This window comes from Leucopleurus acutus (genome assembly GCF_964270905.1).
Source record: "Leucopleurus acutus genome assembly, chromosome: 10".
NCBI lineage: Eukaryota > Metazoa > Chordata > Mammalia > Artiodactyla > Delphinidae > Leucopleurus > Leucopleurus acutus.
Genome location: NC_139153.1, coordinates 8,722,524 through 8,743,220, shown reverse-complemented (window position 1 = coordinate 8,743,220; position 20,697 = coordinate 8,722,524). Strand labels below are relative to the sequence as shown.

At 55.1% G+C, this 20,697-nt stretch overlaps 1 protein-coding gene across 1 annotated transcript in view; it reads right to left on the bottom strand.

Moving 5' to 3' along the window:
• Window positions 1–2,602: 2,602 nt before the first annotated feature.
• SSUH2 (ssu-2 homolog) overlaps window positions 2,603–20,697 on the bottom strand; it is a 68,756-nt gene continuing 50,661 nt past the window's right edge. The window contains exons 5-15 of the mRNA XM_082848904.1: window positions 20,218–20,316; window positions 19,783–19,864; window positions 18,108–18,237; window positions 16,881–16,941; window positions 15,684–15,808; window positions 14,568–14,630; window positions 12,862–12,947; window positions 11,467–11,559; window positions 10,946–11,051; window positions 9,106–9,213; window positions 2,603–4,395 (exon numbers count right to left, since the gene is read on the bottom strand). Coding sequence (XP_082705030.1) covers window positions 4,249–4,395; window positions 9,106–9,213; window positions 10,946–11,051; window positions 11,467–11,559; window positions 12,862–12,947; window positions 14,568–14,630; window positions 15,684–15,808; window positions 16,881–16,941; window positions 18,108–18,237; window positions 19,783–19,864; window positions 20,218–20,311 — 1,095 coding nt within the window. The 5' untranslated portion in view covers window positions 20,312–20,316 and the 3' untranslated portion in view covers window positions 2,603–4,248. The remainder of the gene's footprint in view (window positions 4,396–9,105; window positions 9,214–10,945; window positions 11,052–11,466; window positions 11,560–12,861; window positions 12,948–14,567; window positions 14,631–15,683; window positions 15,809–16,880; window positions 16,942–18,107; window positions 18,238–19,782; window positions 19,865–20,217; window positions 20,317–20,697) is intronic.

The window sequence follows — 20,697 nt, the reverse complement described above, 5'->3', positions numbered from 1 at the left end:
CTACAGCTTGGGGACCAGGCTAGAGGGAGGGGACCCCAAGTCTGGACGCCCCAGGGCCATTCTGCTCCAAAGTACAGGAAAGTTATCAACTGCTTAGAGCACCGCTAGACAGAACATTCTGTGGTGCCTTCCTCTACGCATGTTTCACTCTGAGGAATATACAATCAGAACATAAGCTCAGGTCAAAGGTTTAATTCTTTGAAGGAAAAAAAATAAAGACAGAGGAATTTCTCAGGATTGGCCTGCAGTCTGTTAGAGATGCAGCCCACCTCCCAGAACAGGAGGGAGAGGCTTGCCTGGCCGTGTCCCGTGGGCTCCCAGACGCCGGAGGTTGGAGGCGAGGAGGGGGCAGGTTCCCGGGAGGCCGCTGGGCCCCCCTCACCAACCACAGCAGCCCCACTTGATCTGTGAGCCGGGTTTATGTATCTGGGTCCCACAGATTTGCGGGAGAAAAGGTGAAATTTTAAAAGGAAAACTGGGATCAGATGCAACTCTCCAAAGTACACAATGAAAACTGAAGCCCCAGAGGGGCCTGAACGACTCGTTCAGGGCCACACAGCTGACAGGCCAGACTGGAATTAAAATCCGGTATTTTTTGTGTTAAATCAACGTGTGGCACCTCCTCCTAGCCCTTGGGTCACGCTTGGCGGTCATCACTGACATGCACCACTCTCACGTAAGGCAGTGACAAGCAAAAACCCAGCCGCCGGCCGGCCGGCCGGCCGGTGGTCCAGCGGAGGCCGAGACAAGGCAAATCAGGGACCAGTGCACGCGCATGTGCCCCGCATGAGCGCAGAGGAGGGGTCGCTGGATGCTGCCCACCCGAGGGCAAGGTGAAAACGACGCGGGGAAGTAGTTCGTGTGAGCTGAGCTGAAGGATGAGGAAGGGGAGCTGGCGGAATAGAGGTCACTCGCACTCACTCTGGTGCACGAGGGCCTGCTCACGGGTCACCTGGAGAGGCGCTGTGACAAGCATTCAGGCCCTGCCCGTCGCCACAAAGGAGGTTCCTTCTGGGAAGAGATGGCCTTTCCAGGTACTGAGCACCTACTGAGGCTGAGCTCTGCCCACCTGATCTCTCTTCAACCCGCCCTGCAAAGCAAGTGGTATCATCCCATCTCACAGAGGAGGTAACTGAGGCTCAGTAAGGTTAAGAGAACTGCCCAGTGTCACACAGCTGATTAACGGGCAGGGCCAGAATTTGAACCAGAGTGTATATGCTCTTTCCACAATCCCTGACTATGAAATGTAAGCAAAAGGAGACTGGAATTCAAGCTGAACGTCCCAGCCACTGAATCTAGAAGGGTCTTTCCTGCTGAGAAACGTAACGCCACAGTCCTGACTGAGAAAACACAATTCTCTCATCACGCTCCGTATCAAGGGTTGCACATGAACTAGAAATTGAAGTTGGCTGTGGTACAACAAGCTGATAGGTGTTGAAGGCCAGGGTATAGGGAACTAGAGCAAATGACAGGGACCAGGAGAGAAGGGAGGAAAACCAGGTGGGGGAGAAAGTCCCTCCTGCCTTCTAAGCAGTGATCCTCTCCCCCTGGCAAGCAAACACACACACACACACACACACACACACACACACACACACACACACACACACACACACACACACACACCCCATGCACATGCGACATGCAATACACACAAATACACACACATCGTGCATGCACACATACCATGTGCACACACATATACACATATGCTCATGCTCATGTACAAATGCATGCACACATATATACACACAGGCACATTCATACACATGCTTGTAACCACTACCGCCATCTTGCCTCTTAGGCATCCTCATCTTGTAAAGCCACCTGACTCACATGGATTCTTTCCTTATCCTCTGCTTACAGACAGCCTCTCCTCCCATCCTGTAGTCGCAGGGCAGAGACATCAGATCCGCGGGAAACCCTCACCAAGGCCTGAGCGGCTCCGGCCGCCAGGCAGAGGCCCAGCGTCTGCCAGTGACTGGTAAAGAACAGAGCTGGTGTTCTCCTTTGGCAGGGCCACAAAGAAACAGCCAGCCGCTTGAGGCTCACGTCCTTCTCCAGCAAAACTGAATCGGGACCAGAGCCACCTTCTGCAGTGGCCAGTTTGGGGGTTACAGCTGCCCTTGCATTCTGTTCTCTGCCCTCCAGGGACTCCAGCTGGGTCTGGGCTTACCAGCAACAGCCAACTCAGCCCTAGGATAACAGGCAGAAAGAGCAAATTAAGTCAGATCCTGGCTGCAGCAAAGGTCATAAAAACAGACAACACTGCAGGGGAAACCACGCAACAGTTATCAAACAGCCAGAGGACCCAGTAACCATCTGGGATTTTGCCAGAACCACCAGAACTAAGGGGCCCTACGGCTGGTGGCTCACTGAGGCTCAGTTAGAACAGTGTCCCCATGACCCACTTTATTCCAGCCAGATTTTCTTGCTGGGTCCAGTTCACATGCCAACAGCGTGTACGGGCCACGTGGCCTCAACCCTAACATACGTGAGGGTCCCTTTTTATCCTAAAATGACATTTAGACATAACCCACTTACAGACCATTTTTAAAAAGCAATTTAATGCCCAGACGGAAACATAAAGGAGAAATAAGAAGAAAGCAGTGTTTTAATACATGTATTTCAGTCTGTGAAGCTCAAGCGCAGCGGCCCGCGGAACCCCAACGAAGGCGCCACAGTTCCAAGTTTGTACGTGAGAGAAGGGAGAGGATCAGAAGCCGTTTCAAACAAGACACACCAGAAAATCAAACAACAGAGGCGAACACCAAATAAGAATCTGCACTGCATTAAGTAATAACCGATGAGACCTTGTAGAAGTAATTTCTCCGTGAGTGTCAGCGGGGTATCTGCCAGCCCTGTAACACGTGGAATGCCACTGCACTGCGCTGATGTCCCCGAGCACTGCTGGATGCCCCGCTTTCCTGGGCTCCGTCCACCAATGATGGCAGCAGCCAAAAACCGTCCCCTCCATTTGTACGAGGCCCCAGGGGAATGGCCTCAGACCACCCCTCCCCCACCTGAGCCTCCCCCAACCAGGCCTCTTATGTCCACGTGCTTCTACCCTATGGGGGACGAGGGCTGCAGGCCAGCAGGAGCTTGGGGACCAAGAGGGTACGGACTGGTCCTCCTGGGGTGTAGCACTCCCCTTCCGGGTGGGGGCAGGCATTGTAAGATGACAGGGACATCCGGTTACTCACAATCAGGTACACGGTGGCTCACGCAGCCCCCGAACCACCCCTCCAAAGCCAACCGGGCATTCAGTGTGCAGGGTGTCCCCTCCACCCACCCAGCCTCACTGCACCAGGTGGGAGTTCCTGCCTGGGACTGGGTACACAGGACATCCAGGTCACCTTCTACTCGGTGCGCAGGTTCTAAGGTCAGCACGTGATGTAAGAACCTGCATATACCCAAAACCACTCTCTAAAATTTACCCATGCACAGGCACCATGTTAGAGATTAGCATACACACCCTTGGTCTATCCAACACAGCGGGTTTGTTCTCCAGTCTGGGAACAGATCTCTCTTTAATTGGGGCACACGTGTGGGGCACTTACCCTGAGAGCCGCCATGCTGTGAGGAAGCCCACGCCGCATGGGGATGCCACACGTAGGTGTTCCAGCCGAAAGCCGCCATCGACCACCAGGTATCTGGGTGAACCAGGCTTCAGCGCCCCTGCCCTTGAGCCACCCCAGCCTTTGATACTTCCAGGTGAGGCACCAGACGTCATGGAACAGAGATAAGCCATCCCACCATGGCTGTGTCTGAATTCCTGACCCACAGAATGAGGAGTAAAATGGTGTACATTTTTGCCTAAGTGCACTATTTGGTGTGCATAAGAGGCAGCTAATTTCTGTCTGTCTTTCAACATTTCAGAATCACTCAGCTCCACAAAAGGCCCAGACTAGCAGAGACACACCAGAACTGAGACTGACCGAGGGAAAAGTAAACTCAACCCCACGCTCAATCAGGGCTTTAGTTCACAGGCCAGAGGCAAAGCCCCCACTGCTTATTTCTCCTAAAGCAATGTGTGTAGATGAATTCTTGTAGGTTAGACACGTGATAGATTCCGCCAGACAGGCTCCAGAAGGACTTGTAGCTTGACAGAGGAGCTGAATTCTCTGGAAGGACACACCAGGGTTTGCATGCAATTGTCCAGAGGAGCCAACAGTGAGTCAACTCAGAGACCTCGGCCAATCTCCTGGGCAAACGTGAGTGGCGGGCTCTGGGGGCAGATGTGCGACGTCAGATGATGGTGCAGCCACAGCAATACCTCTCGGGGTAATCCACCACGTACACCTTGTGGTCGGTGCCGTAGATGTAGTAGACGTACGTCTTTCCTTGGTACCAGTAACGAACTTCCGTGAGGGGGACCAGTTCAATGGTCTGGCGCTGAGGAAACAATTGGCCAAGAAAAACCTCAGGGTTCTGTTCAAGTCACTCGCCTGCTCAAGAACCTTCAGTAGCTCCCTACTACCTGTGGAATGAAGTTCAGGCTCTGGACTTGGCGTTTTGCCTCCCACCTGCCTCCCAGATGTATCTCTTACTACGCTCCTTCACATACCCTAAGCTCTGGCCCAAACCGACTTCTCATCTTTAACCACCACCTCATTCTAAGTTTCATGAAGCGGTGGGGGGGAGGGGGCGCACAGGCAATCCCCAGGGGAGTTGCAGGATGTAAGGAAATCCACCAGCCGAACAGGACATCTTCCAGAAGCGGTAATTTTTAGATGGGAGGGTGGACAGAGTGGAGTGGAGAAAAGTGGAGGACAAAGTCATTTTAAAAATTTTTCTATTAAAACAACCATTGAGATATTAGGGAATGTATTATGCAATTTGAATTAAATTTTAAGATAAAATGTTGACACCAAAGCAATTCCAAAGTTTGGTGGGCTGCTTCAGGCTATCTTCTCAGACGTTTCCCTCCCTGCACCAGAGTTTTGCATCAACCCTCCTTTGAGAAAAGTCTTTCTCAAGTTTTCCCCTCCTTTCACACATGGGGAAACTGAGGCCCATGGAATTTCAAGCTTGCAAGATCATCCAGGTCAAGTCCCACCTCCTGGCTGGACCTATTTCAGGCTCAAACCTCCTCCCTGGCATCCCCGTCTACTTGAGAGCCCTGGGCACTCACTCCCCCGCTGAAGAGGGGTCCTAAATCCCTTGTTCTCTAGCCCCTTCTCGGAGCACTTACTCAACAATCTTCCAGAATCACGGGGCAGTGAACAGGATGCCCTGCCGCCTCGGAGCTGACACTGACTCCTGCTGAGACACCCAGGTCATTGGATTTGCTACGGAAAACTACGGGTGTAACCCACAGAGCAAAGTGACTCCTCAGCCCCAGCAAAGCTTTCTCGGGACGCACCGTGGGCCAGGCTCGGCGCCCAAACCCTAAGTTCTTGTGCACAAGCTGCTCCCCTGTCCCAGACTCGGATGTGGGAACCCCAACCCCAGAGGGAGGTGGTGTGCTTGGCCCGGGGTCACACCCTCCTACTTGCAGGAAGATCCCCTCCTTGGGAAAAGAGCCCAAGTCCTCTCGTGGGAGATGATGGTCCTGAGGCCCCTGGGGAAAGTGGGGAACAGGCCGGGAGAGGATGTTGGGCAGAGGGCTCCCTACGCTGGGAGGTGCGGGTGGGAGGGGTGGCAGAGGGAGTGACACTGTAGCAGGAGGCGGGGGACTCAGGGTCAGGGCATGCACTTCCCATGAAGCCGTATGCGTGACCTCCCACTTCCTCTCTCTGGGCCTCCGTTTCTTCATCTGCGAAATGGGTACAAAAACTTCTATGTCATGGAGTTGCTGAGAAAACCAAATGAGACGGTGAGACTGAGTTTTCTCCGCGTGCCGGAGAGCGGCCTCCAAGGGGGATAACTACGGAACGAAAAGGTAGACGATCCCTCTTGCCATGTTGGCACAGGAGACCCAACATGGGAACCACGGGGCAAGAGGGGAGGGGAGCCAGCCTCTGCTCAGAAAGCCTGGGCCGCGGGTCAGACCACTCTTGTTTCCAAACTCTTCTACTACCCGACACAGAGCAAAACCACAGCAGCCCCACCCCACGTGCCTCCATTTGGATTCTAAAGGTCTCCAGGTTGGGGACATCAACGGCCATCCAGTGGTCATCTCGTAATCGGACGTGAATCTGCTGGATCCCCTTGAATGTGCCCCTGGGACGAGCAGATTCCAGGTCTGAGAGGAGGGGCCGGGTCCCCTCCCTGGATTCTACTCGCTAACTTCCCAACCCTGAACAAAATATCGGCATGAACCTTTGTCTATAGATCCTGGGCCCAAGGACGATTTAGGACAAAGAGTCACAGAAGTGGCCTCTTCTCCCTGTATGCTCCCTTTTAAAGAAACATGCACGTCTGCCCCTGGTGCACCCCTCCCTGCTCCAGGTCTGGTCCACAGATGGCTTGTGTCGCCCGAGACGGGGCTGTACCATCAGGGAAAGCCCGGGAGCCTCAGGGTCTAGACGGAGGCCTGCCGCCAACACGCAGTGTGATCTTGGGCAGGCACTGCCCCTCTGCCAAATGAAGGGTCCAAAAAGGACTCAAAATTGTCAGCCTCAGCAGCAGAAACGTCCCAGGAGAAGCACCTGTGTCCGCAAGCTGCTGCAATCCTGCCTCGTCCTCCGGCCAGTCCTACAGTAGTGCTACAGTACACAGCTCACTACTGGGCGGTCTTCACTGTAATGCCCACCAGACTGTACCAGGGCTGCAGAAGCAAGGCCCCTTAGAGACCGGGCTGGGGTCCTCCGTGGATGGGGCTGAAGAACAAACGTCAGCTCCAGGCAAACAGCCGCTGAGGTATGGGTGACACTCAGAGCGTCACTACCCTCACCGCCCCCTTGTCTGACCCTCTTCCTGTTCCGGCTCCCCCACCCCTTTACCTGTTTCCCCTGGGAGCCCTTCCTTAACAAATGTCTTGGGCTTCCCTGGTGGCACAGTGGTTAGGGAGCCGCCTGCCAATGCAGGGGACACAGGTTCGAGCACTGGTCCAGGAAGATCCCACACACCGTGGAGCAACTAAGCTCTGAGCCTGTGCTCTAGAGCTCATGAGCCACAACTACTGAGCCCATATGCCACAACTACTGAAGCCCGCACACCTAGAGCCCATGCTCCACAACGAGAAGCCACCGCAATGAGAAGCTCGCGCACCGCAAAGACCCAACGCAGCCAAAAATAAAATAAATTGATAAAAAATAAAACAAACGGGCTTCCCTGGTGGCGCAGTGGTTGAGAGTCCGCCTGCCGACGCAGGGGACACGGGTTCGTGCCCCGGTCCGGGAAGATCCCACATGCCGCGGGGCGGCTGGGCCCGTGAGCCATGGCCGCTGGGCCTGCGCGTCCAGAGCCTGTGTTCCGCAACGGGAGAGGCCACAGCAGTGAGAAGCCCGCGTACCGCAAAAAAAATAAATAAATAACAAACAAAAAATGACTTGCACACGGATCCTCGTCTCAGAGCTGCTTCTGCGGAGCCCAACCTAAGGTAAGGTCCAACCGCGCCCCTTTTACAGATGAGGACATCGAGGCCCGTGAATGGAAGGGCCAGGAGCCATGACTATGTGCCAGAGCTGGGAAGCAGGACATAACCTGGGAAGTGACTCGCCCCTGCAGTGTCTGCCGGGCGAAAAGGGCGCTGCCTCGTCCGGCTGATAGCCCTGCAAACCTACGCTGGCTTTCACAGTCGCTTGTGTGCCTTGAGTGCGGCAGATAATAACATTTCCCTTGGAGTTGGGAAATCTGAGTTCTACTCCTGGGCTCTTCCACTGAAAAGCTGTGTGACCTTGCCTAAATTACTTCCACTGTCTGGGCTTCCTCTGATTTATCGGCAAAGTCATGGGTTTGGACTAGACCAGGGGTAGCCGAGGATGCCCACAGGCCAAAGCTGGCCCAGCAGCCCATACAGTGCTCTTAGCATTTTTAAAATTTTGCTTTCAATATTGAAAAACTGGAAGATTTCATGTAAAAATGTGTATTTCAGAAGGTCTGAAATCTCTGCCCCTGCACTGCACAGAGCTGAGGGGAGGCGGGGCCCTTTGGATAACGGGGCCTCCTACCCACAGCACCCCCCACCCAGGCCTTTCAGTTTGCAGTGCCCCCGTTTCATCCTCTCTGAGGTGCATTCCAGCTCCAAGACGGTCATTATTAACTTTAAATTAAATGCATCCTTTTCTCTCCTGCAAACAGGGTAAGCATGCAGGAAGAGAAGCGGAATACTCATTGCAAAGGGAACGGAAGGCACAGGGACATTTTGAGCACCGGGTTCCACGCACTTAAAGCAAATGATCTCATCCCTACCAAGCCCTCTGAGGCGGTAGTAATATCTCTTTTTCACGGGTGAGAAACTGAACTTCAGGAAGGCGTTTGTAGCTGGCCCGGGACCACTGTGGGACGTGGAAGAGCCAGGATCTGCGCCCAGTTTGTAAGACTCGGACCCCCGACAGAGCCCTCACGGAGCTCAGTGGGCTTTCCCTTGCCAACCCCCCGCCCCATCTTCCATCCCCGTTTCCTTTACCCCCGGCCCCTGCCGCACACGCCCCGCCCACCGCGGCTCCCGGGGACGCGACGGGCACCACCGCCACCTAGTGGCCAGCAGGATAACAGCCGCACAGCAGCGCGGGCCGTCAGCCCTGCCCTTGGGGGCCTGGGATTTGGGAAGTGCCCCGGGGGGCCAGACGCTGGGTTCCAAACCTGCTTTGCACCCTATATCTCGAGCTTTCCCTCCCCTTCCCTGAATACCGGGGGGGGTGAGAATCGAAACGACACTGAGCCACATTCCTGCGTGAAACCCTGTAAGCTCCCTGTCGCTCGCAGAATATAACAGTCCAAACTTCTCCCTGAGACCTTATGTCTGACCAGCCCTGCTCTCTGACCTCCGGTCACTCTGGCCCCACGTCAGTGCCTAGTACCTCTGTGCTCCTCCGACTGGGGCTCCACCCCTCCCCCCCTTCCTTCTGCCCTGCCACTCTCAAGAAGGAACCTCCCCACAAAGGGAGGGGCCCGTTCCCTCCTTTACGTCCACGGGGACAGTGTCCTGGAGCCCCAGCCGACCCGGCACCTCACCTTCCACCAGCCCCGGTCCCCACCCCACCCCCCTCAGCTCACCTGCTGCAGGACGCGGGCTCGGGAGGCCAGCGCAGCGCTGTGCTCGGCGATACCCCGCTGGGAGGCCAGAGAGATTTCCCGCAGGGGGAAGTCCACGATGGGGTACACCTGGGGGGAGACGCAGACCACCTGACCCGGAGCCTCAGCACCTGGAGCCTTGGAGGGCTGATGGGAGCACGAGGCCGGAAAGGGACGGGCCCGGGCCAGGGGCGAGCGGGATGGGTGGGGCTTGTTAAACCCAAGCGGACCATTGATCATCCACCTTATAGCGTCGGGAACTCCAGCCAATAAACGAGGGCCGTAGACAGACTACCCGCCCATCCGGCGCGCCTTCCCTGCTGCCTAACTCAGGCTAGGATTGGACGCAGGGTTTCCTAGAGGGGTGATGCCTGAAGTGAGCCTTTAGAGAGCCTAGTGATTGGGGCAAAGAAAGGAAGCTGAGGACTATTATGAAGCCATAAAGAAGGAATTCCTGCCATTTTCAACAACATGGATGGAAGAGGGCATTATGTTAAGTGAGATAAGTCAGAGAAAGATACACACCCTATGATCTCACTTACATGTGGAATTAAACACAAACTCCTAGATACAGAGAAGAGACTGATGGTTTCCAGAGATGGGGATTGGAGGGGTGGGCAAAAGGGGTGAAAGGGGGTCAATTGGTACAAACTTCCAATTATGAGATAAATAAGTCTGGGGAGTGTGAAGTACAGAATGGTAACTACAGTTGATAATACTGGATTGGATATTTGAAAGTTGCTGAGAGTAGCTCATAAAAATGTCTCATCACAAGAAAAATCATTTTAACTGTGTGGTGATGGACATGAACTGGATTTATTGTGGTGATGATTTCACAGTAATATACAAATAGCAAATCATGATATACACCTGAAACTAATAAGCCAATCTGAAACAGCTACATACTGTTAAAAAAAAAAAAGAAGGAAGGAAGGGTGGGAAGAAGAAAGGGAAGAAAGCAAAACCAAAAAACACTGTCTGAGGATGTCCCAAAAGGCCAAATTCCCTTCCCAGGCCGACAGCAGGGAGCCACAGATCTTCTCTGTAAAGGGCCAGAGTAAATACTCACGTTTGAAGGCCATAGGGTCTCTGTCTCGACTACTCAACTCTGCCCTCGAAGCACGATAGCAGCCACAGACAATACATAAACAAGTGGGCTGTGCTCCAATAAAACTTTATTTATAAAAGCAGGCCAAGGGCCGGAATTTGCCAACTGCTAGTGTACAAGACCCTCCCTGATCTGGCTGCTGGCACCTGTCATGTCTTAGCTCCTTGCTCCGCCCAGCTCGCTGCCCTCCAGCCCCCTGCCCTCTGCCGCTCCTCGAGGCCTCTGTCGTGCTGCTTCCTCTGCTGGACACCCTGACTCCCATACTGTCACACCATCCACTCCCCCAAGGCACTGCTCTCCACCACCGACACCCTGCCCCTTCCTGTCTCTCTACCTCGCTTGTGTATTTCTCAATGGCTGACAGTGTGGTGAAAATGCTCTTATTACCCTCTCCCTCACCGACTGTGAGATGGGGGGCAGAGATTCTGTTTTATGGTATCCCCATGGCCTAGAATGGTGCCTGGTATAGGAGGAGGGTCTCAAGATTTGTCCAAGGGAAGGAGGGAGGAAAAGAGGGAGAGAAAATGAACAGGGGAAGAAAGGAGGGTTGAATATGTAAAATTCAAGACAGAAACTGCCCCATGGGGTCCCAGCAGCCTCTGTCCCCGCCCAGCCTTTCTGAATGAATGCATCACCTGCAGAACCAGAAGACCCGGCCTCACAGGTGGAGGAGGGACCCAGCTCCCTTTAGGGCGGTAGCAAAGCCCTCCTTACCATCGTGTTTTCATCCTTAAAGAGTGTCTCTCCTCTGGCTTTAGCAAGCAGGTCCCCAGGGCAGGCCAGCTGGTGCTCAGACACAAACTCAAACAGGCTGTTCTTCCTGGAAGTGAAGAGGATGAGAGACAGAGCCCGGGGGTCGGGTTAAGCCCTGGGTTTGGAATCAGGCAGATAGGGGCTGGACGGCTTGCCGTGCTACCGGTGGGACCTTGGGGAAGTGCTTTAGCCTCTCTGGGCCTCAGCATTCTCACGCGCAAGATGGAAAACTAGTAAAGTACGGACAGTTCTGTTCTAGCAAGGTACCCGATAGGAGAAACCCTTAATGCGTGGGAGCTTCCCTGACGTGGGGCCTTAGGACCCTGGGACTCCGTCTCTCCCAGCAGGTCCCTGCACTGTGAAAGCCCCAACCAAGTGGAGCTTCTCTGCAGAAACCAATCCAGGCCACGTCTCCCCCACCCCGGCCACCCCACCAGGCCATGGCATTGAGAGGTGCCACGGCATTGAGAGGTGCCACGTACCACACGATGACCAGCTGGAGGAAGTGCAGCAGTTTCTTCTCGCCCTTGCAGGTGGCACAGGTCTTGTTCCCCCTCCCTGAGCATGTGCTGCATCTGAGAGGGGCCCCATCAGTACCACTCAGATGGTCGTGGTGTCCCAGTGGCTCCGGAGGCCCCTGCCTCACATCCTTCCTCATAGAGGTGCACTGTGGTGGGCACGGATTGCTTCCGCGTGCCCACCATCTAGACCTCCCACTCCTCGTAGCAGTGCCCCAATCTCCCTTTGGAGACATGGTTTGTGGGCTTGCCCCCATCCCTTCTATGACCAGCTTGGGACCTCAGCCTGGCCAATCAGAGCATTCCATCTCTCTGGCCATAGTGGCTGATACAGAGATTGACACATGACCCAGGGGAGTGCACTGAGATCCACCCCACAACTTTTGCTGGAACTATCAGGAAAGGGCCATCCTTTTCCACTGAGGTCACCAAGCTTGGAGCTGCTGGTGGCCTCCTCTGGCACCACAGGAGACAGCCTGCCTGAGGATGAAGCCAACATGAAGGAAAGCAGAGTGAGGGACAGAGACAGATTCCTGGTGACATTGTTTAAGCACCTGGATCCAGCTGTACCTGAAGTCATCCCAGAAATCTATTCCTCGACTTTTCCATTACATGGGCCTATAAATTTACTCTTTTGCTAAAGCCAGTTTGAACTGGAGTTCTTTTACTTGTAAGTGAAAGAAATCAAAGTTTCTTTCCAAATCAAAGAGCTCCTTCACCAACCACAGGTGGCAGGTCCACCAAAGCTTCGCCATCTGGCTTGTTAGAAGGATGGCCTGGGACTGGATGAGCCACAGGTATCATTAACCCAACACAACTTTGAAGAGTTTCACTCCTCATGGCTTCTTGTTTCCCTTTAAAGATTTATAAATACATGAAAGGACGTCAAGCCCAAAGGGCAGCAACCCACTGTTTGCAAAGCCCTGTGAACAGGCACTTTGTTTAGTCAATCAACCAACCTTCCTTCACTCTTCCTCCATTTAGTCCCTGCAATGGGTTATAAATAAGGGTTTGCCCGGGCCCGGATCCTCAGAGAGATAAGAATCTCACCTTGGGTGCTCTTCTGTATTCACTTCCCCTCCACGTGAGCACGAAGCGGTCTCCTCTCTGAACCCATGGCCTCCCTTCCTCCCTGCAGACCCTCGTACCTCCCCCCGCCCCCGACCCACAGATTGCTTGATGGGCTCCACTTGGTCTCGAGAAACACTCACTGAGGTGACAGGGCACCTACAATGCACAGAGCTCTGGGGACACAGGGGTGACGAGATAGTGCACCCGCTTGCCTTCCTGAGGGCAGGCAGTAAAAAGCAAGACCGCCCGTGAGAGCACTCAGCTCGGGGCCGGGGAGCCCCGTCTTACCTCTGCCTGCCGGACCCCGAGCACATCTGACACCGCCGGGCGGGCCTGGCTCTGCGCTTGGCCCGGCTGCATGAGGGGCACCGCACCTGCGGACACACGTGGCCTCAGCCCTCACCCGCCTCCCGGGGAGCAGGCAAAGGGCAACCTGAGACCTGGCTCCAAGCCAGCCTGTGACCTTCCCCAAGCTGTCACTTCCCTACTTGCTCTCCCTGGGCCTCGCCCCTTGTCTGTAAAATGCAGTGTATCTTTGGACCCCTCCAGTTGTAGCTTCAGAGACTCTGCATCCTCACATCCCTGTTTCTCCTGAGACCTCAGCCTCTCCTGCTCTTCTCTCAACCCCATGACCCTTGGGACCGTCCCCTGACCAAACAGCCATGGCCGGGGCGGGGGGAGAGGGGCAGGCTGGCCCTCTCTGGTGCTGGAGAAGCCCCCAGAGATGGACCAGGCTATGCCCTCACAGAGGGCTTGGGGTGCGCTCCGGAGACATTCCAGGGAAAGCCTGAGGGACAAGGGGGGAGGAGGAGGCGGGGCGGGAGGGAGCAGCAAAGGCCACCAGCGAAGGCCACCGGAGGACACAGAGCGGGTGCAGCCACCGCGGAGCCCCACGGTGGGTGCGGAGCGGGCAGAGGGACGAGCACGCAGCAGGCGGAAGGTGGGTGCAAGGGCGCGTGGGCAGAGAGAGGACAGAGGAGGCCCGTTTACTGCAAGTGGTCAGTGTGTGTCCAAGGGGTTAGGCACAAACGGGGAGGTGGGGAGAGCTGAGAACACGCGAGGGGCGTGGCCTTACTGCCGGGAAGGCTAGTAGCCTAGAGGATCCTGCAAAGAACGCTGAGGCCACGAGGGCCTGGCTGGCGCTGAGGGGCCCGCGCGGGGCTGAATAGTATACGTGGTCGTCCCCGCCCGGATTTACATCTTCCAGGACCTCAGAATGTGACCTTATTTGGACCTCATCTTTGCAGATGTAATTAGTAAAGGTGAGGTCATACTGCAGAAGGGTGGGCCCTACATCCAATGACTCGTGTCCCTATGGGAAGCCCGTGAGGAGACAGAGACACACACAGACAAGCCAGGAAGCAACACGGAGGCAGAGATGGGGGTGAGGCAGCTATAAGCCAAGGACTGCCAGCCGCTGCCGAAGCCAGGAGGAAGGCATGAGATGGCTCTTAACCCTGCCGACACCTTGGTATTGGACATCCAGCCTCCAGAACTCTTAGGGGAATAAATTTGCTGCTTTAAGCCACCCAGTTTGTGGTCATTTATTACGGCAGCCCCAGGAAGCTAATCCAAGGCCCGAGTCTATCGTGTCCCTCAAAGGCCCTGAACTTCACTTCTCGGCCGGCACGGGCCCCTGCACTACAAGTGCTGGTCACTTGCCAGTCTGCCCCTCGGACAGAGGGTCCCTGTGAGAAGGACCCCAGGTCTCAGTCCTCCTGCACCCAGCAGGTACTCAATAAATGTTTGTAGGTGGAGGAGAAAAGGAGAGAAGAATGAAAATCATAAACCATCAAAGTGAAATAAGGTCAACAGAGACCACCCACTCCAACATTCCCATTTTACAGGTAGGAAGATGGAGGCCCAGAGAGGGAGGATGACTTGTCGGAGGGCCCACTGTTGGCGCAGGGAGCCCCAGGCTGCCAGCTCAGCCCTCCATCCCCACATGGCCCTGCTCCACATCACGTACTCACCAACGGCCACATGTGACTCACCGTGCCGGCCCCGTGGCAGCTGCTGCACTTGTAGCGCCCATGCCCGTGGCATTTGTGGCATTCCTGAGAGTGAACGCTATCCTTGGTCTGGTTTTCCAAGTACCAGCAGCTCCTGATTTCACCAACCCCACCCCCATGATGTCAGCATCCCACGTCGAGGTATAACAATCCAGGCCATGGTGGGAAGACGACCATTTGTGACTAGGCTTCCAAAGGGCCTTGAACACCAAGCCAAGGAGATCACATTACCACCTCCTCAGAGCCTCAGCCCAGTCGGTCCTGGATGCTAAGACGGGGAGACCAGGTCTCCGACTCCCATGTCCTAACTCACACTCCCAGCCTAAACCACAAAAGCCAGTATCCTTTGCCCATTAGGTGGCTAAAGTGGTCTTTGGGAATAGAAGCCATAAAAAAACAGAGGGTGCTTTTGCAAAAGGCAGTGAGCGAGCTACTGGAATTCAATGGCTGAATCAAAACAGCTTTTCCACCCTGGAGAACAGAATGAAACACTCTCTTGATCTCTCAAAGTCTTCTTCGTCTTAGGATGCTATGAAAACTCAGAGGGTAAAATGACACGCTTGAATCAAGCTCTAAAGTGAAAACAAGGCAGTTAATTAGATGAGCACATAACATAAAACATCTCAGCTGTGGTTTTGTAACACATTAGGTTACCCTCACTACCTGTCCTGATTATATTTCTGTAAAACAGCGTGGATGTCAAATTCTACTCCCGTAATGACTTCCATAAAAAAAAATCCCAGGGATGCTTTAATTTTATTTTATATGTTTCATTCAGCTGTTTCCCAACAGGTCAAAAAAATAAAAAAGACAAAAACCCTCAGATGGTCTAGGAATGTGAATGCTCGCTATTTAAATCTGGTGACAATGTCGTACCAGCCTGTTGCTATGTGAACGCTCCCTAATTTGCACGGAATTTCGTAGGGGACTACATCCCATACGCTGGGTTTTCTTAGAATTCTGCTTATTTGATGGGCAAGGAATAAACCACCAGCCTGGATTTTGGGTTTCCTTTTTAAAAGGATAAAGTTTGAAGAAACTACGGTGCCCGGAAAACCAGCTCCGAGAGAAGGGCAGAGACTCCAATGAACACATTACCTTGACCAACGATGAGTGAGGGACTTGGAACTTCCTGGTATCTTCCTGAAACATCGGGGGAACCTGGACCTTGATGTCCCAAAGCCTGGGGGAGGTCCCTCTTTGCGGCCCATCCACGGAGTGGTCTGACAGAGAAAGGGGCTGTTCAAAGAGCAGCAAATGGCTGCAAGGACCAGCCTTCATTTATTCACCAAATAGTACGGAGCCTTCACCTGGTGCAGGCGTTAAGCTAGAACCTGGGGCCGAGGGACTGGTAGGTAAGGGTCCCCTTAGAGCCTGTGGCTAGGCAGCCAAGCATCAGAGTTGAACAGACCCGGCTGCCTCCTGCTTCTTGTACTTCCTGGCTGCGGAACTCGACACCAGCTCCTCCACCTATATATACCTCTCTGCCCTGCAATCCTCTCCTCTCTAACCAGGGATAACGGTGGCACCCACCATGGAGGACGGTAGTAAAACTGAACAGCAGAAGGCGTACCAAAGCTTAGCCCAGGGCTGGCACATGCCGACGGAGCAATAAACCAGGACTGTCATCACTACTGTCACCATCCCCATCATCTTCTTTCTCCTCCTCCATCACAGTACAACAGAATATGACATGGGAAGTGCTTTGGACAAGAGCTGCATAAGGCGTTCTGAAAAACTCAGAAGACTGACTCATTCTGCTGGGGAGGGGACAGCAGGGAAGAAATCCTCAAAGGCTTCATAAAAGAGGGGACCCTTGAGCTAAGTCTCAAAGGATGAACCAGAAAACAGATAGGGCACAGAGCTCCCCAGAAAGAGAGCCTTAAGCCTCTAGGGGGTCCAGCAGAGGTGACATAGCGCACTGAATGGGGTGGGGATCTAGAGACTCGGGGAGGCGCTGGGGGTGGCCCAGGAGGCAGGTAGACGCCCGAGCACACTGGCTGCCTTTGCAGTCTGGCCCCGTGTGGCAGCACCAGCCTGTGGCCAAACGCAAACACTAGACTTTTGCAGGACCTCCTGCAAGCCACTCCCTGGACAGGAAGCGTCTGCTAACGTCAGCCCTGGAAGGTCTCCAGGAGGAAAGGCCACCCTCTCTTTTGATGGGGGATGGGAAACTGAGGCTCCGAGCAGCAGAGCATCTTCCTCGGGGTTGGCGGCTAAGTCAAGTCCTGACATTCTCCACCAATCCCTGCCATATTCACTCCGAATTAAACTGATTTCAGACAACTCACTTACTGGTAAAGGGCTGAAAAGTCCATTCACTTATCCTGGATTCACTGAAGGTTTCTAGTCGATACTACAAAGGAAAAATAGTGTGTTCACACTCGTGCCCTTAGGAAGACAGAGCCTCATGAGAAAGGATGAAGCTCCCCACCCCTGGGCTCAGCAGGGAGAACAGAAGTTCCCAAGCACGGCCAGCGCCCGAGGGCTGCTCAGAACAGGCTGGCAGCAGCAAGGACTCGTGTCGCAGATGCCCTGGGACATATCTGCCGGGGGTCATTCAGCCCCAGGAAACCTCCCCTGACAGACACACCACTGGGCACCTTCAGGATAATGTGTATAATTTCTTTATACACAGAAATGGTCTATGAGGCAAGTTCTGAAGCAAAAATTGCCCTCTGACAGATGGAGGCTGCTGGAGTCAGCCACTCCGAGCACCCCTGGGGGAATGTATCTGCCTGAGGTCGAGATCCTCCTTCTTGATCCTCATCCACGGGATCTCGGACATCGCCTGGCTCCTCCTTTTCCATGTGAGGAAAGGGATGCTCAGAGAGGTCAGGTGACTTTCCCAAGGTCACACAGCTACACAGAGACCTCGTACCTCAAATTCCTGCTCTGACCACTCCCTGCGAGGCTGATTTCTGCAACTGTGTGCCCTCCAGGGGACGGCTATGCCAGTGACACTAGGAAATGTGAACTTAAACTTGTCCCTGTCAAGGCAGAAGGTGACACAGGTGGGGTCTTGGTACCAAGCACAGGACCTCCCTGGAGCCTCAGGCTTGGGGGTGATGAATAAATACCCCTGGCACAGATGAAACTTGGGGGAGGCAGAGGGAGCTGGGATCAGGGGAGGAGACGGCCCTTTCCAGGCCACGCCTCCAGGAAGCAGGTAAGTTGTGTCTTTAAAAACAAGGCTTCGGTGCCCGCAAACCTGTGTTTGAATCCCAGCTCGGTCACTTCTAGCTGCGTGTTTGGGGACAAGTAACTCCACCTCTCTAAATGTCCAATTCCTCCTAACTGGTGACGATGATACCTACCATGAAGGGTAGCTATGAGGATTCGGTGAGACATATAGGTAATGCGCTATCCATGACGCCTAGGGCATTCGAGCTGTTCTCTGGTGATTGACAACCATGATTCCTCGTATTATAACTCACTACAATGTCACCGCTATTCACACGCACTGTTCCCCAAGACTCCTTTCTCCCCGGCCTCGCCAGGCGCCCTCCAGCCAGCCCTCACCCTGCGCAGGACCTGCTGCTTCAGCTCCAGGATGATGAGGTCACCGGCGGCCGCACTGCCGTAGCAGCACTTGGAGTCCACGAAGCTGAGGAGGGCTTCCCGGGCCACCTCCTCTGTCACCACGGGGACTCTGGTGGGGACCGAGCAGAGGGGCGGTGGGTCGGGGAGAGCCTGCGGGCTCACCCAGGCCAGCCAGCCCCCTCACGGTGCCGATGGAAACTAAGGCCCGGAGACAGGGGTCCCCCGGCCGTGTCCACAGCAGTGGTAGAGCCCTCGGGCACCCAGCTGGTGAGCGCATCTCTGGCATCAGGAACTGTGTGAACAGATGCCCAGTGGGAAAGTGGCAGGTCCTTCTAGAGGACAGCAAAACCACTTTAGCTGAGGTCTGGAGCTGCGGAGAAGAGCTGATGGGGTCTTAGAACTCAAATGAAAAAACAGAAACAAAAAACTGAAAGATGAATTATGCCACTTTACAGATAAGGAAAACTGAGGTCCAGAGATGTCACACAGCTAGGAGGAGGCAGAGTTAGGACTAGACGAGGTTCCTGCCCTCTGGGACCTTGACTTCAGCCAGAGGAGTTGTGAGTAACGCTCAGGGGAAGACCCCAGCCGAGAACCTTCTGACAGTGGCGCCCACAGAGACCCGCCGTGAGCCCGCTGGACGGCAGTGGTGCAGGCTGGGAGGGCAGACTAGGAAGGACCCTTTCTCGGCCCCCTCTCGGCCCCCTCTCGGGACACCTCTCCTCCTCCTGGAAGGGGACCCTGAGGCCCAACTGCCCTGTCCCTCCTCGGCAAAGCCCTCCCGCCAATGCCATGAGCCGAGGCCCCTTCCTCCGCCCTGGCCCCCATCTTCACATTCTTCTCCACGGCAGCCTGCCTCCAAATGTAAGCCCTCACCAACGCACGCTGTGTCGCCGACACCCCCGGCCCAGCGCACAGAGGGGCCCGTGTGCCCACAGACAGTGCCCAGCAGATGCAGGGCGTGGGCGCAGCAGTGGCCGGGACGACTCCACGGAAGAAGGGGCGTCTGCAGGCACGCAGGGAGGGCGGCCAGGGAGGAGAAGGGAGGTGGTCCAGGCAGCAGCGGGGCCAGAAGCACCAGGAAGGCACCCTCGACGGCAGGACACGGCCACCCTGGACCCAGCATGGGCACGGCTCCTCCTCCTGTCCGCACAAAGCTGGCCGGACAGCCGGAGCTCTGCCCCGAGTCCTCCAAGCAAGCGGACTTTCGGTAAAGGGCGAGATAGGAAATACTTTAGGCTTTGTGGGCCACGTGGCCTCTGTGTCACCACTCAGCTCCTCTGTCACGGTGTAAAAGCAGCCACAGACAGTAAGGAAACAAAAACACACGGCCGTGTGCCAATAAAACCTGATAGACAAAAAGAGGCAGTGAGCTGGATCTCGCCCGGGGGCCGCAGTTTGCAACCCCTGATCTAGACTAGAGTTTTCAACCCTGGCTTGTAGCCAAACAACCTGAAGAGCTTGGAAAAATACACACTCCCAGGCTCCATCCCTGGAGACTCGGATCCACTGGGTCTGGAGTCCTGATGCACTGTCTGGGTTGAAATCTGTGGCCCCTGAGATCCCCGAGGAGGGCTGTCGGGGGACAAAGGTGACCTGAGGATCATCTCACGTGATCCCGCGCAATGGCTCCATGGGGGCTGCCAGGGCTCACCTGTGCTCCAGAAACGAAGACCAGCACCTTTGTTCCTGGGGCCTCCCCGGGGCCTCCGAAGGTGGGAAGAATACCTGGCATCCTGGAGGAGAGGGGGGCAGTCAGGGCTCGACAGCCCGGCTCCAAGGCACAGGTATTTGTGGTACGAAAGGAGAAAAGATGGGCCAAATGTGAGAAAGGACAGACGAAGAATGAGGGTTCCAAGACCGGCAGCATCCTGGTCGTAAGTGGAGATGGACGTGGTCACGGAATGTCCACGGACACAGGGCCTATGCCCCGTCCTCCCGTGCCCTCCCGATGGCGACAAGGGGCTTCCCAGGGCCCCCAGGGGACAGGGGAGCTCTCCCAGCCCGGCCTGTTCCAGAGATGCCCGCACAACAGCATAAGCCCCAGGAAGAAGCTGCGGGACCCAAGCCCCCAGGGACACAGACTCACTGTCCCCTTGAAGAAGGCAGTCACAGCTGGGCAGCCTCTCCAGGAGTTCAGCCGGGGGCGCCAGAGGACTCTCGGCCTCGAAGCTGAGGTCCATCACACCTGGGGAAGAACGGGCAGTGCTGAGCCTCGGGGAGGAGGGGGTCGAAGGCGACTCCTGTCAGCTACCTGACGGGTGAGGGCAGGTGCGTCATAGAGAGGCTCACGGTTTCAGTCAGTCTCACTCCGGCCCCCTCAGGACACACAACATATGTGTAGGGCGACCAGCAATGGGGTTGGGGGTATGACAGTAGCAGCGGTAATAATAATGATGAGACAAACATTCGGAAGGGCAGCTCCTATCTGCTGGGCACCTACTCTGTGCCAGTCAGCGGGACAGGTGCGGTATAAACGGTATCATATTCCCCAGCCCTAGGAGACAGACACTGAATAACAGATGGGCACACTTCTTTGCTGCTCCTCTCATCAACAGACAGGTCTCCG